The sequence below is a fragment of the Scyliorhinus canicula genome, chromosome 6 (assembly GCF_902713615.1).
Source record: "Scyliorhinus canicula chromosome 6, sScyCan1.1, whole genome shotgun sequence".
Taxonomy (NCBI): Eukaryota; Metazoa; Chordata; class Chondrichthyes; order Carcharhiniformes; family Scyliorhinidae; genus Scyliorhinus; species Scyliorhinus canicula.
In genome coordinates, this window is record NC_052151.1 from 115863050 (window position 1) to 115880079 (window position 17030).

The 17030-nt window shown below is 46.2% G+C and overlaps 1 protein-coding gene across 1 annotated transcript in view; it reads right to left on the bottom strand.

Moving 5' to 3' along the window:
• Positions 1–12170: 12170 nt before the first annotated feature.
• Positions 12171–17030, bottom strand: part of fndc4a (fibronectin type III domain containing 4a) — a 249795-nt gene continuing 244935 nt past the window's right edge. Inside the window, exon 7 of the mRNA XM_038799948.1 lies at positions 12171–12898. Coding sequence (XP_038655876.1) covers positions 12857–12898 — 42 coding nt within the window. The 3' untranslated portion in view covers positions 12171–12856. The remainder of the gene's footprint in view (positions 12899–17030) is intronic.

Consider the following 17030-nt stretch of genomic DNA (forward strand, 5'->3'; position numbering starts at 1 on the left):
TTATCATATTTGGCTGTCATCCAGGTGATCTGAATACTGAAAGATGCTGTGTGAGACTTATTTGAGTAACTTTTGGATCAACGGCTGAACCATGAAATGAGATAATTAGTGAATGGGCAGGGTCTGGAGAGAAGACATCAGCCACAATCTATTGTGACTATGATTAGCTGTAATTTTTACATTTTAATTCAACAATTTATCTCATGATTTAATGTTTTAAAGTTTATATTTATTCCAACTTAAATGTTGCTTCTGGATAAAAGTTGAAAATACAAATCAAGGACAAGGAGGTGGAGGAAAGAGTCAATAGTAATTGTCCAGTGGCGCTTAATCTTCATTTGAAAATTTTCCTTGCCTTTTTTCTCTTCCCTCGCATTTCCTACCTTCTATTTTTCTCCTTTGCTTTCTCTTGCAAGCTTTGTTTTTTTCTTTAATTTTTCTTTACCTTGTACTATTTTAGTACATTTTCCCTTTGATTTTGACTTTTCTTCTGTTTGTTACCTGCAGTTTTCCCCCTATTTTTGTTCTTTGAGCTGTTGTGTACAGGAGGGGAGGTAGCAGGATGTTGTGAGAAACTGAGCTGAGGGTGAACCCTCTTTTTGATTAACTGTAATGTTTGCATGAAAACAGGATGTAAGGGCCTTCAAAAGTCAACTTCAGGAGCATATATTTATGATTTAGTTCCATGAATAAGGTTTACTGCATTCCAACCAAGATATGGGGCACAATCTAGCGGCCGTGTCATGCTCTGGTAGAAGCCAGGCGAAGCATCCCTTGAGCTTCCAAGCAGCCAGTATGCCTCGCGAGATCTATCCGGGCCTCACCTACAATGGGCCAGTATGCCTCGCAATATCAACTTGGACCTTGCCTCTAATGGGCATGGCCAAGCTTTATGCACCTACGTTGGTTTTAAACACTCTTAGGTGTGTTTACCCGGGATCTACCAGGCTCCCGGCATCTAACGGCATCCACAGAAAGTCCATGCTGGCCGCTGTTCAATACTGGTCCACGTTTGGAATGACACCGGTTCTTCCAGGCATTCGGAGGCCTCTGGGAGGTCGGGGATAGGGCAGGGTGGCCACCTGGCTCGTCCCCTGGAACATGGACATCTTGGCATTGCCACCCTGGCACTGCCAAGGTGCCCAATTGACTCTGCAAAGCCACCAGGAGCACTGCCAGAGTAACAGGTTGGCAGCCAGGAGCCCAGGTGGCATTGCCAAGGGTCATGGCCTGCGGAGCAATGTCCATGAGAGGAGGGTGGATGGGGGTTATGAAGAGGCCTCTGGAAGGTTACGGGGTGAAGGGTACCGTTCCTGGAAGGGGGGGGGGGCAGAAAAGGGGTGTTAAAGGTCTGAAAAGGCGGGCCCTCAGCAACTCCATGGTGAGGTGCCATCACTTGGGGAATGGGGGGTAATGCCCTTATGTGTATGTGTGTGCATGTGTGTGTGTGTGTTGGGGGGGGGGGGGGGGGGGCACAAGTCCTCTTAGAGATTGGGACACTCTTTCAATATGGTGGCCCGGTCTCCGAGGAACAGGTCTGACCAGCGAGTTCAGTTCCCCAGTGATGAAAATAATTCTAAGTCTGGGCTTGACCGGAGAGAAACTGTTCAGGGCTCAAAAAAGTGACTGTGTGGTTAGATAGCAGTGGGAAAGTCACCCACAGAGCCAACGGAAAACTCCCAGCAAAACCCGTCACAACTGACACTTAGAAACCTTTCTCTTAGATTTCGGCCATGTCTCCAGACCTGATTAGGTAGGACAGAGTTTGAGAGCAGGGAGAAGCTAAAGGCTGGGTGACAAGCAGTTAGTATTACAAACATCTAGGGATGAGGGGGATTTGGAATATAGTAGGACCAGTTAGTGCTGAGGTTAGAGAGGAAATTTCTGAGTATTGAGGGAAAAGTATGGAGAGTGGCTAATTAAGATGAAATGAAATTAAAATCGCTTATTGTCACGAGTAGGCTTCAATGAAGTTACTGTGAAAAGCCCCTAGTCGCCACATTCCGGCGCCTGTTCGGGGAGGCTGGTATGGAAATTGAACTGTGCTGCAGGCCTGCCTTGGTCTGCTTTAAAAGCCAGCAATAATCTTTAGATAATTTCCATTTAACATTTTTCATTATCTGGGCTATCATCTCAGCAGGTCACGCCTGGTTTAGCTGGCACTACCCATTTACATGTTGGTGGAATACAGACATTTGTCTGTGATGCTGACACGACTAAAGCAGAAGCCCAATATTACATCACATTTACACATAGATATTTATCTGTATTTATATTATTGCATTTATTAGTCATCAGCTGGGATTTTCCGACCCTGTCAGGGGAGACCCGCCACGGGATATTCGACAGCCCAGCCAAACCTTCATTGATTTTCTGCGGGACTGGACGATCCCAGTCATCGGCGAGGCCGCAAAATCCTGCCCAATATTATATTTATGACCTCTAGTTTTGAATAGCCCCCAAGTGGAAAAATTGTCCTCATGTCTATCTATCAGAGTTTTAAAGATGTCTGAACTGCCAGCCTTCTCTTCCTGGAGACAAGAGCCTCTGCCTGTACAGCTTTTTTTGATAGTAATATTAATAATGGCAGTTATTTACTTGACTTCACTCTTTCTCTCATTTATAACTAGTCCATTTGATCTTATTCCTCTACAACAAACCTATGAATTTATACGTTATAGTAATTAGATAGAAATATAAGATTAAACAGAATAGTCACAGCACAGAAGGAAGTCCTTTGGCCAAATGTGTCGCTGCTAGCCCTCTGAAGGGGCATTCACCTAATGCCCCAGGTCTACTTTCTCCCAGTTGTCCTGCAAATGTTCCTTTTTCAGATAATGTATCATCCTATTTGAATATATCTGTTTTTTTATTGCAATTTTACTTGTACATGAATGCATTTTGCACAAGGTATTAGAAAATTATTTTAAAATGTCACTTTTTTTATATAATCCCAGAGGACTATCCCCTTTGAGAGCTGACTGGTGGCGATTTAGCCTGAGGGTCAACACATCTCATCCATTACGGGAACTGAACTCCCGTTGTTGGTGTTGCTATGCATCACAAGCCAGTTGTCCAGCCAACTGAGCTAACCAACCCTCAGAAAATTCTAAATATATTACAGAGGGTTGATTACAACACAGTAGGCATCTACATTATCACTAACTCATTGTCTGGATCATCTCCTAACAAAGCTCTATAATTGGAAGATGAAAGGTGTCTTAAATTCTCATTCTCCATCAATCATACTTTGCTCCTTGCTTCTCCCACAATCAGTCCTAGATTTTGAAAATGAGTAGCAACTAGTTCCTCAGTCAGAAAGGTAATTAATTCCAGGCTTCTCCCTGTCAAACTGTACTGACTGCTGTCTGTTTCTGTCATATAATATACTTAAGTCACTAATAGGGCCATACGTCAACTGGACCTCCTTATGTTTTGCAATGAATTTTTGCATTCCTAAAGCTTTGCAATGTTATTATATAAAGAAACACGAAAGGAGAAGAAGTACAAAAGTGAAGCTAAAGCCAGGGAAAAAGTGAAAAAACCTTAAAGTATCAGCATGGACAATATAAGGTTTAAATTATTAAATAACAGAACAACCAATGTAAGATTTAAAATATGAAAAATCAGCTCCGGCAATGTAAAATTTAATATCGTTATGGGAAATGTAAGATTCAAAACATTAAATATTGGCTCTGACACTATTGCAACAGGCAATTTAAGATTTGAAATATTAAAATCAAGTCTTGGTAATGTGAAACTTGAAAGATGAAGTACCAACATTGGCAATGTAAGATTTAATATTTGAAATACCAACTCGGGTATTGTAAGTTTTAGATATATGAATTAAATATTAGTTTTGGCAATTTTAGATTTAATGACATGGACACTGTAATAATTAAAATATTACGCATCAGCACAGACAATGCAAGATTTATATATGGAAAATCATTTAATTTCCATTTATTTAAATGAGTAGAAACAGAACTTTGGATAGTGGATTCTAGAAGTGACAGACACAGATTAGAATTTCAGCAGCAAACAATTTGAGGCAAGGGGAGTTGTTTAGTGATTTTACAGAGATCAAGTAGCTGATCTTTGTTTCAGGCAGGATATGGGGTGAAGTTTATTTCTGCAGCACTTCTGGTGGTGCGACACAGACTTCAGTTAGTTCCCAGAAGTTATGCTGTGCAACAGCCACTACCTGCGCAGCCTGTGTGATATTCATCAATGAAGGATACCGTGTAAATCCATGGCGCTACTTAATGCGGAGTTATGTCAATTAATTTCTCCTCCATGGCATCTGAAGCTCAGCTCAGTAATGAACAGGACCCACAGGTTGCAAATAGTTTGGTTTAACTTGACATAGTGGTGGAGTAAGGATCTGAATTAGTGTCAGGGATGCAGAGTTTATGGCAGGGAGCAATATTTAACTCAGGAAATTGTGGCTCAACCAATACTGAATGTCAGAACGCAGTTTGAGCACAGTAGTGGAACGATCAAGCGAGCTGGATGGTACATCCCATGTTCCTCTATTATTTACCTGGACCATGTCAGACGCTCAGTGACTTTCAGGAGTATGATAGGGAATCCTATCTCTGCTCTCCACGTCATCAAATGCCTTGAAAGCAGTGGGCGAAAGGTCTTGTGTGACCAGGTTTCTGGTTTTGCTGGAATGTAATTGACTAATAAAATGCTAGAATGGTCTTGATGGTCTGAATTAAGGGCAGCACGGTAGCACAAGTGGATAGCACTGTGGCTTCACAGCGCCAGGGTCCCAGGTTCGAGTCTCCGCTGGGTCACTGTCTGTGCGGAGTCTGCACATTCTCCCCGTGTCTGCGTGGGTTTCCTCCGGGTGCTCTGGTTTCCTCCCACAGTCCAAAGATGTGCAGGTTAGGTGGATTGACCATTCTCAATTGCCCTTAGTGACCAAAAAGGTTAGGCGGGATTATTGGGTTACGGAAGTGAGGGCTTAAGTGGGTCAGTGCAGACTTGATGGGCCGAATGGCGTCCTTCTGCACTGTATGTTCTATGTTCTATGAATGGCCTTTCCCTGTTTCTATGGGGCTTCTCTTGCGTGTCTGCTGTAACTTCAGCAGAACTCTTAGAAAAGTGATGCAGAAACAATTTAAGCCATTTTCTTGGGTTTCCTGGACTGAAATTATGGTACACAAGTGGACAAATTATCCAAAATAGTTTTAGTTTCTACCAGTGAGTGACAGAACAATGTTTAGCATTTTAAAAACTGCAAATGCTTAAAATGTGAAACAAAAACAGAAAGCAATGGAAACATGCAGCAGTTCAGTCAATCTGCATTTTACTACCCCATGGTTTTCTCCACGAGAGAAACCACAATTCAGGAGCCTGTAAATTGACCACTTTTCCTCATTTTCTCACTGCTACTTGGATAGGAGACAGTTAGAAATCCTACATCACATTTGAGGGTCAATTTCCAAAGTACTAACCAGCTGTTGTAACATGAGGGGTGCGATCTACCAGCTGTGTCCCGCTGAAATTGGAGCGCGGTGTGGCAGCAAATGCCACCAAAGGCCTCCCCCGAGATCCCCGATAGCCGCAATGCCTTGCGAGATCTAACCAGATCTCGTGAGATAGTGTGAACTGGTTCCTACCCCAGGTCCCAGTCTCGCACGGTTAAGTGAGTTTAAGAATCACTTAACCGTGCTGGATCTAACCGGCTCCCAGCATCTATCGGCATCCCGAAGAAGACTCCGACTGGGCACCAATTTAGTACTGGACAAAACTAACGTGGACAAGGCGGAACGACAGCTGGGGGATAAGCCAGGTCATTTGAGGCCGCTGGATGATCAGGGACAGGGCAGGGTGGCACACAGGGAGCTTGGCACTGCCAGGTTGGCATCTTTGCACTGCCAAGGTGGCACTGCCAGAGTGAAAGGAGCACAGCCAGGGTGGCAGTACCAAGGTGGCACTGCTAAGGGTCAGGGCCTGAGGGGGGCCATGACCATGAAAGGATGGAGGAGGGGAGGTATGAAAGGGCCTATGGAAGGTTGGGGCTGGTGGATGGTGCTCCTGAATGGGGGTGGGTGGTTGTAAGGGGGCTTGGGTAGGCCTGAAAAGGGGAGGCCCACTGTAAACTGATACAGTAGTGGGGTGTTCTCACTTTGGGGGGAGGGGGTTGGCGTAGGTAATGTCCATGTATATGGGGGGGGAGGGCAGGGGTGACATTGCCCACAGGTGGGGGATGTGGGGGGGGGGGGGGGATCCTCAAGCTCACTTAGAGAACGGGGCACCCTTTCAAATATGGTGGTCCAATCTCTGAGGAGCCGGTCTGGGCAGTGGGTTCAGTTCCCAAGTGATGAAAAACATTCCAAGTGTGGGCGAGCCAGGAGAGAAACCCACAAAAGTGTGACTAAGTTTGGTTAGACAGTGGTGGCACACAGAGCTGGGAGAAACTCCCAGTAAACCTTCCTGAAATGACACTTAAAAACCTTTCCCTTGAATCGCGCCCAAGATCTTGCAATTCTTTTGGTTTTAATTACGTAAGACTGATAAACTGACTAATTTGACTGATTTTCCTGAGGAGATGACAAGGAGAGTTGATGAAGATAGCGTGTTTGATGTAGTCTACATGGATTTTGACAAGGTTGCACATGTTAGATTTGTCAGAAAAGCAAGAAGTACATGGGATCCAAGGGCAAGTTGAATCCAAAATCAACTCAGTGGCAGAAAGCAAAAGATAATGGTTGATGGGCAATTTTGGACTGAAAAGATGTTTTGAGTGAGTAAAAGCAAATTACTGTGGATGCTGAAATCTGAAACAAAAATACTGGGCAATCGCAGCAGGTCTGACAGCATCTGAGGGAGAATGGAGCTTACATTTCATGTCTGGATGACTGTCAAAGCTGGATAGAACTGGAAATAGGGTCAGATTTATACTGTTGTGGGGGAGGGCGAGCACTGTGGCTAGATAGGGGGCCAGCGATAGGCGGAGATTAACAAAGATGTGTGCTTCACGTGCACCTCCTTCAGTTTGGTCTATTGCATTTGTTGTTCCCAATGCGGTCTACCCTACATTGGACAGACTAAACACAAACTCAGTGACTGCTTGTCAGAATACCTTCTGTCCATCCGCAAGCCTTCCTGTCGCTTGCCATCTCAACTCACCATCCTGCTCTCATGTCCATATGACCATCCTTGGCCTGCTGCAATGCTCCAGTGAAGCCCAGTGCAAACTGGAGGAACAGCATCTCATCTTCCGAATAGGCACATTGCAGCCTTCCGGACTTAACACTGACCTTCCGGACTTAACACTGAGTTCAACAACTTCACACTGTGAACTCTCTCCTCCACCTTCACTCCATTTTTCTTTCTATCAATTTATTTTCAGTTCTTAAATTGATCTGTCTTCCCCTCATCATTGTCCCCCTCCCTAGCACCCGACTTGGGCCATCTATTTCCTGTTCCTAGTTGCTCTTTGACACACTGTTCATCTTTGTTCTGCCATTAACATATTTTAATCTCTTTATGAGCCACTGTTAGCGCCCTTCTTAGCCTTAATCACACCATTTGCATTCCTTTTAGAACATAGAACAGTACAGCACAGAACAAGCCCTTCGGCCCTCGATGTTGTGCCGAGCCATGATCACCCTACTCAAACCCACATATCCACCCTATACCCGTAACCCAACAACCCCCCCTTAACCTTACTTTTATTAGGACACTACGGGCAATTTATCATGGCCAATCCACCTAACCCGCACATCTTTGGACTGTGGGAGGAAACCGGAGCACCTGGAGGAAACCCACGCACACAGGGGGAGGACGAGCAGACTCCGCACATACAGTGACCCAGCCGGGAATCGAACCTGGGACCCTGGAGCTGTGAAGCATTTATGCTAACCACCATGCTACCCTGCTGCCCCTCTTTATGAGCCACTGTTAGCGCCCTTCTTAGCCTTAATCACACCATTTGCATTCCTTTTGTCTTTCTGTCCACGACATCTTTATCAATCTCCACCTATCACTGGCCTCTGTCCAGCCACATGTGTTTCGTGACAGCACGCCATTTGGTGGGGCTGGGATTCACTACTTCTGCCACTTGTCAATGCGATTTCCATTGAAACCTCCCCATGCAGCTGGGAAACCCACTGGCAGGGTTGTGCTGCCAGCAGGAAATGAGAAACCTGACTGACCAGAGATCCGCCCATTCAGTAACTCATGTTGGGATATAATTCCTCAGGTTACCATTCTCCAATAACTCAGTCATCATGGAAGAGTGAATATTGGTGTGCAGTCTTAATATTAATTTGGCCCTGTTCCTGGGATTTGGGATGGAAGTCTCGGTGACGTCAGACTTGTGAATTCAAGCTCCATGCTTTTGACAACACAATGATGTTGCTGGGATGTCTAGTCCCTGGCCTCTACTTCCTATTAAGCAAAGGGTAAGCTAGGTAATAAGGATTTAAAAAAATTTAGTCAGTTCAGTTATACTTCTCCATCGCAATACTAGAACAGGATTCTGTGACCACTGCAGTGTGCATCTATTACCAAAGGACTTAATTAAAGAATTGTGAAACGCGTTTCAGATTCTAAAGTGCTTTAGAACTAACTGCAGAACTAGCCAGCATTTTATGCACTGACAGGGTAGAACCATGACTTTGAAGGATTGGGTAAAATGGGTAGCAGCGAGCCAGCTGCCCATTTTTTATCTCTTCAGATTTTTATCTCTATTGACTCCACACTTCCAAAATGCTTCTGAGATTGACAGGGTTGCAGACACCCCAATGAGATTATTAGTGCTTTGAGGTTTGCAGCAGTCCGACAGAGCATTCGAAGTAGAAACAACTATTGTGAGAGCTGAATATCCTGTCCTTTTAGTTTACAGATCCACCATAATTTTAGCAGATGTGCGACAGAAAAGGTGGAAAATAGGGTGGGTTGTTCACCCCGCATCCTGTCTGGCTTTTGGAGACTGTGTTGGACCTAATGAGAGGTACGATTGTCTCCTGATCTTTTACATGGTGAGCAGTGAAGTGACCTGGAGGAGTTCAAGTCAGAATCATGGTTGCAATCCTAGAAGAGTAGAAAAGTAAATTTGTTTTTTGTTGTTTCCAATCAGCCCTTTTAGAAAAAGAGCCACAGGTGCACACTATATTGTTCCTTGGCTGAGGAGAGGATTTAATATCATTCCATTGACTACAACAGAATATTGGGGCGGATGGATGTTCAGATGCTCCACTCATGATACAAGCGCCTGGCATCACCGTGCAAAAGACAGAACCACCCCTTGAATCTCAGACAGTTTGCCAGAGTAAGCAGGATCCTGTCATGATTGCTGGTTGGGCCCTGGATTTTATTCCAAAAGTAGTAAGCGAGGACAGTTAAGCTGAACTGAGCACGGTCAGTCCAAGTTAGGAAATGTGGATAACTGGGATCACTTTGTGGTTTGACATTGATATTACAAAGGCTTCTAAATGCCTTTAGTACCATTACTTTGATCATATTCAGGTATATTAAAAACAAGTAATGTATAGTGGGAAATAAATTTTTTAACTATATATGGAGACTGATTGCTGTAAATCCCCTTTGAGGAAATATGGATGGAGCTGAAAACATCTGACAGTGAAAATGAAAATGAAACAAGTGTTGACCTTTTTGACCTGGTCTGAGTTTGATTCAAATCATAAACACAAACTCCGCAGACAAGTAGTCCCACCTGATACGTCTATATAAAACCCTTGAACTGAAGCACCTGTAACTATTACATGAGATGTACTCTAACTTTCAACTCCAGAAAGAAATGTAGATTTTAATATATGACTAAAAACAAAAGGAAATTCAAACAGAAGGTATTTTCAATACATGTGATATCTAACCGGCACAAGAAATAAACTATATGTTAATCCAGTTTTATGGATTATGTGTGTATCAAGATGTCTATTTAGCCCTTTGAGGAACTCCCAATTTTGAGCACAGTACTGTCTAATTCTTTTGCAAGATCTTGATACTTTTCAAAAGGCACAATACATTTACCATTCTGATTTCTAAATAACCTAGTCTGGATATTCCATGTGGCTACCATTGGCTGCCCATCATATTTCTGGTAGAACTCTCTTTAGAAATGCCATAAATGGCTGAAGACAAAAATCCCTCTGGAAGTTCAGGGGCCTTATCTTTTATAGGATGGAAGACTGAAAATCTTTTAGACAGGCACTACCCAGATTCTTCAATAATCGTATTCAAAACCAACCTTCAATTAAAGAAAACATTTAGAATTCATACATGGAGGCAATGAGACTAATGAATGGGACTTACTTGAAGATACTATAGGAAAATGTGAGGCTCTGCTCTCATCTGTAATCTCGCTCAATGGGATTGCACACTGGAAGATTAGGCAGAGAGATCAGAACACCTAATTCTTGGTGCTCCCAATGTTAAGTGTAGAGCTCTGCAATTTTGAGTATTACAGTATACGTTTAGGAGTTAGTTGTGGTGAAGTTTGCAACAATAAAGTCTAGAGTGAATCTATGCCATACCTGAAGAATATTTTCCATACCCCACTTAATACTGTGACATTTTCATTACTCACATGAGTGTCCTTATCACCTTAAAATAGGGACAATATTTTCCAAGACCTGTGCCACTGGTGGGTTTTGGCAGACAGATGAATGGTTTTCAATTTTCCTGCCCATTGATTTCAATGGGTGGCAGCACACTGGCAACATCTTGATCGCCAGTGGTGTGGGGTTTTAGAAACTTTTGCCTTAAAATTCCCCCTTTGGAGATGTTTTCAAATTTAAAATGAATAATTGCTGCAGAGAGCAATTTTTCTTGAGAAATTGGTCCAGTTATGGTTTTTGTATAGTTGTATCAGTACAGTGCTGTTTTCAGTGAGAATCATTAGTCTGAAATTACATTGATGGGCAAATTATTAATTTACTAAATTCCTTTCTCTGTTCTATTGATGCAGGTGTTAATTCAGCCATTTTAAATGGCTTAACACCTCAGTTGAAAACAGCACAAAAAGAGTATGTAAAAACACACTTAAGAATTATTCTTCTCATCATATTATTTCAAAGGCCATGCTTCAATGAATCAATAAAGGATGAAAAACCTTAAAGAAGCATCACCTTCATAAAAGACATTTGAAAACAAATTATGCATAAGCAGTGCACTCAGCAGAAACCTTCACATGCCAAGAACACATCTCCTGAATTTAAGTATTTACCCCACCAATCATTTTCTGTGAGGAGTGCTGAAGATTTAAAAAAAATACCAGAGATTGTACTTGTGGAACATCTTCTGGCATAGCCAGGCGTTACTAAATATCCTGTGGACCAGACAGACAATATGATGCTATTTTTTTGCTTCTGCAGTTAGAGTTGGCACATTTCATAGATGACTCAATGCATTTCACTATAGTGTCATTGGAAATTGGTATGCATATGTCATTCCGATTTAAACTATGCTGTCAGCTACAAGTGCAGCCTACAGGTTGTCACTTGCCATCAGTGGGTAAGGGGAAAGAACCAGCAGAGGACAAGTTCCCCAGGGAACTACTCACCTCATTGTTACAAAACAACATGTAAAATAGTTCTGGGCTCCTTCTTTGTCACAGAATAGCACATTTATAAGGACAATGAAAAAAGAGTCAAAATCACTGAATTAAATTTATAGTAATAACTTATTATAATAGTTACTATTTAGAAATTCAGTGGCAGTTTGAAATGCTATTCCAGTCACTCTAGTTTGCATTGCCACAGGCAGCGCAATGACTCCCAATGTCAGACATTTCATCGCTTGCAAAGGATGTTGCTGTTTTTGACTCTACCTTTAAAATGAAAATGTTTCTGCTTCTGCAGAGCAACATTTCAACAGATCAATGGCTTTCCTCTTTAACAGTAAAGCATCAAGCTCCCCAAAAATTCAGAAGGTAGTGATCTTATTCTCATTCAACTTTGCTATTTCTAATTACAATTGCATTATTACACAAGGTGATATTTTGTAATGGATAACCTCAGTTGCTAGCTATAAATGGGAGCACTAACCCTATTAATGAAGAAAGGTCTCTTTTTCTCTATTAGTGTTAATCTCCCTGTCAGGAATATTGTGACTCAATATAATGGTCTGAACATTAATGTAATTAAAAATGTTGTTTTACTTCAATGTAATTAATCATCGTAAAACTGATACTCCATAATGTGTGTTTATTTTGAACCCTAAGCAATGAAAAAATTAAACCAGTCATGTTTTGCGATGTCAGCAAAAATTGTATCTTCTTTGTGGTTTGATTTTTAGAATCTCAACGAAAGAGTATGTTCCAAACTGAACAGATACAGCACATTCATTCGAGTTTCAGTGACACATTTACAAAATACCCTCTTGGTCTGCAAACAGGTGTTTCCTCACCTGTTCAATCCATGGGTCGCATGGAAATTCCCTGACCACAAACCTGGAACCGTAGTGTTTCACAACTGATCTCTTTCTGGGTGTTCAGTCCCTACGTTGGTCCACTGCACTCCCTCACAGAATCTGCTTATTGGTAAACCAGCAAATGAAAAACGGATTTTTATGGAGTAGGGTGCTCTGACATTTGCAGAGCTACATGTAGATCTTAATTATTATTGCATGTCCCTGGATCCTGGACTAATATCCACACAGGTCACCTTTGGTGGCCCTTTGTGCTGAAGAAGGAATCCTGCATGCATGGCTACAGTCTCCATGCAGGTGTCTCTGAGGGAAGAAAGCCTTGGCTATGACATGCTTTCAGGCATAAAGAACTGACGTTAGTAATGCAAAATATGGATTCATCAGGTTTACACAACATTCCTTCAGTCTGCTGAATTCTTGCTCCATCTGCAGTGCCGCACTGCAGCAGTCAAACTTCAATGATGTTAATTGCTGGTGTGTTATTTTGGAACTAAAAACAAGAAAAAAATAAAATTAGAATTAAAACATATTGGGATGTTAACCATTCTTATAGCCAGCTCATTATCCACTTTGATTGAAATGCTTAACAGGAAGGCAAATTCTTAAGTCATTTACCATTTTAAAACATTTAGAGAAGAAAATGTTGGAATAAAACCCATTAGAAAGCATCACACAATCTGTGACATGGTTTCATTTGCATGTTTAGAATTGAGATATCAGCCCCAGTTTACTTATGCAAACAAGCAAGAGAAAAGGCTCCTGCACTTCCCCAGAACAATCTTCTTGCTACCTCCATCCTTCTACTTATAAACATCCTGGGTGGGATTGTCCGTTTCTGACACTAAGTATTGACGCCAACGCAGAATTCATGGACTTTCATGACAACAAAGCTAGCGGCATACCTGGACCGATTCTGCTAATGTTAAGGGGCAAGCACCAGCACCATGTGGAACACAATCGAGGCTGACGTGCTACAGTGGCATATACACACTGCACTCCCCACACACACCATCCCAGCCAACAAGATGTCAGTTAGACGCACGGCCCCACATTTCGAGCACGCAGAGCTTTGAGACCCTTGTGGATGCTGTGGAGAGAGGAGGATGACCCTGTACCCCAGCCCGGGTAGGAGGCTGCCAGCCACCGCCGTTCATCATGTCTGGGCGCAGGTGGCAGAGGCGGTCAGCGGCATGGCCAACGTAGTCCGGACCGGCGAGCAGTGCCATAAAAACTGCATGACTTCCTCAGGGCAGCCAGGATGAGTAGGCAGCACAAAGCCCCTGGTACGCCCTCCCACAGACCTGTGACCCCCATACCCAGAGGGTGGCAGAACCCCCACTCTGCACCACACGCCGACACCCATACCGGCTGCCAGAGGTGGGTATCCTGACCACTGAGGTCACCAGCTACCCACCCCGTAGGGTGCATGCGTTGGACAGTCCAACGCTGTCATTCTCTGTTTTGCCCTGCCCTCAGGAGAAGGCTGCACACAACCACTGGGAGTAGGAGAAGACAGGTGGGGGACATCCGGACCTGCGGCCCCTAACCATGGCAGAGCAGAGGGCCATGGGCGTGGTCGGCGCCCGGAGGAAAGGGAGGTTGCCGAGGTGGAGGTCTGCCGTGGGCGAGGAAGTGACACCTTGCTTAGTTGAGGTTCCCCATGCCACCTGTGAGAACCACCCTCACCACACCCCCCCACCCTCACCGCCACACCTCCGTCACCCTACACTACCTTGCCCCCCCAATTCCACCCCCCTCACCTCCACACCACCGTCACCCTACACTACCCTGCCCCCCCAATTCCACCCCCCCTCACCTCCATACCACCGTCACCCTACACTACCCTGCCCCCCCAATTCCACCCCCCTCACCTCCACACCACCGTCACCCTACACTACCCTGCCCCCCCAATTCCACCCCCCCTCACCTCCACACCACCGTCACCCTACACTACCCTGCCCCCCCAATTCCACCCCCCACCCCCCCCACCCCCAATTTCCCCCACCCCCGGGCCTGCAATCTAATCATGTATCTCGTCTTGTGTCTTACAGGAACTTCTGGGTACGGGGCGGGCCCATCTGGCGAACCCCGTCCCCAATCAGTGCCACAGCTGGAGCCCCTCCATGAGCCGAGCAGCAGTAAGGAAGCAGCTCGGACATCAGCCCTCCACTCAAGACTCAGGATACCCCGCAGCTCGAGTCGGAGGATGACAGTGATTTCCCGTCACAGCTGTCTCCAACACCCTTCACCATCCCAGGGACACTCACTTCAGTTAGTGAAGAGATTCCTGGGACACCATCTTGTGCACACAACACAGCTGCTCTGGTACAGCAGGTAGAGGTGAACCTGAGAGGTCAAAGGGCAGTCTGATCCCAGGAACTGGCTGCCGTTCAGACGGGTTTTGGCTTTCTGGAACGGACAGTCCCATCAATCATGGAGATGCAGTCACAGAGCCAGGGACTACATGAGGGGTTGTCGGCAAAGATCCAGCACTTGCAGGTGTAGTTGGAGGAGTCCAATTAGGTGCAGGAGCAGGAGGCGTTGCCGACAATCCGTGCCACTCAGGCAAACACCGGGTGCCGTGGTGGAGGCATTGGGGGCAACGGTTTCGGCTATGTCCAAGGCCTGGGGCATATTGCGCAGGCGCTGGCTAAGGACCAAGGCAGGATTGCCAACTCATAGGCAACGACGTGCCAGAGTCACCTCGACTTTGCAGCGGTGCTCCCGAATGTGGCCCAGTCACAGCAGACCATGGCTGGGAATGTCAGCAGCATTGCCCAGGTGCTGGCCGACGTGGCGCAGACGCTGGCCGAGGTCGCCCAGTCCAAGAGGGAGATAGTGGAGACACTGGCTGTTGTGACACCGACCCAGAAGGTGGTGGCATAGTCAATGGGTGATGTAATGCAGTCCCAGGTGGAGATGGTCCATTCCCTGTGCTCCATGGATATGAACGTGCGGACCCTGGTCGAGACCAGAGTGGGCCTCCAGGACTGGCAGCGGCAGGTGGCACCTCAGCTTGCACCCCAATCCCATGGAATAGTCCGGGGGGGCCATCGGGCACCCCGAGGGAGGAGGATGTGATGGGGCCCGTGCCAGTGACTCCCGCAGGGGAGGTGCCGGAACAGCGCAGCACCTCGAACTCCATGCCTGCCGCCCCCCCTGCTGCCCCCCCCCCCCCCCCTCACCCAAACCCACAACCCCTCCTGTCCCTGTGCATCTGCTGGGCAGCAGGCAGAACAGGGCGCACCACATTACTTGGGATGCCAAGCAGCAGCCGGGCCCATCCAGGCCCGGTCGCCGCAGAAGACGCCTGCCAACAGGGACCCAGGTTGCAGGGCAGGAATCACAGCAGGCCGCCTCCACTCCTGCTGTACCATCTGGGGAACCACCTAGATGTAGCATTAGCATTAGGGCTCTAAGGCCAAAATGTTGGACACTAGTTAAGTTGGCATGGGTGCAGGGCACAGTTGTTATAGCGGTTAGGGCACAACAATATTTGTTCACATTAAGCACCTGTTACCACTGTTACAACCTGTCTCGGTGCTCTGTCAGATGGCTGTGAGGGGTGGGCTGGGCTGAGCGGGCCACTGAGGAGTGGGGGGGGGAGTGGGCACATGTTGTGGGTGGCCCGGGATCCCCAACCCCCTGCCCATCCACACAACTGTCATCCCAGGGAATTGATGGAATTGTGTGATGAAATGGCCAGCTTGCATGCAGGGATCACCCAGGCCGACGGTGGGCAGGAGTCAGAAGTTGTCAGACGATACGGAGCACCAGAGCACATTGCAGAGTGGGTTGTCATCATCCTCCATCCCATGAACCAGACCCGCTTATACTGCCAACCCAGGGCCCACACCCCGGTGGCCTGGTGTTCCATCTCCTCCTTCAGCACATCGCCCCTCTGCTGCGCGATATTGTGGAGGATGCAGCAGGCCGCCAAGATGTGGATGACCCTCTCAGCATCATACTGGAGGGCTCTCCAGAGCGGTCTAGGCACCTGAATGGCATCTTCAGTAGGCTGAACACAACTCAATTATACTTCTGGTCACTGTATGGGCGACATTGTAACGGGTCTCCACTTCGGTCTATGGTCTCTGGATCGGTGTCATCGGCCACGGCCGCAGTGAATACCCTTGTCACCAAGGAGCCAACACCCAGTCCGGATTGGGGAGTGCATCTTGAACATCATCACCGAGTGTGCCAGGATGAAGCGGTTGTGCACAATGCCCGGGTATGATACGCTTCAGATGGTCACATATCTTCCATCCTCGGCAGCTAGCTCCTGTTTCTCTGGGGCATCCTCCACTGCTGCACGCTCCATTGCTGCAGCTTCCACTTCCTCCTTGAGCAGCCCAGATCGTACAGTTGCAGGGCATCCCCCAGGGCTGCGGCGACTACAGGAAGGCCACTGTTGAACTATCCATTGTTTGCAGGGGGTGAAAGGCCGACGTGTTAGCATAGTGCGTATTCCCTGTGCCCAACCAGGTCCAATGGGCTACATGGTGGCCCTGGTTGGCACTGCGGCCTCTGCCCCCACATGCTCCCCCTCCCTCACCCCCAGCATCCCTGGCTCCATTGGTGGCCCGCACTGTGGGGGTCTCTGGCCCTGGCACCTGTCCCTG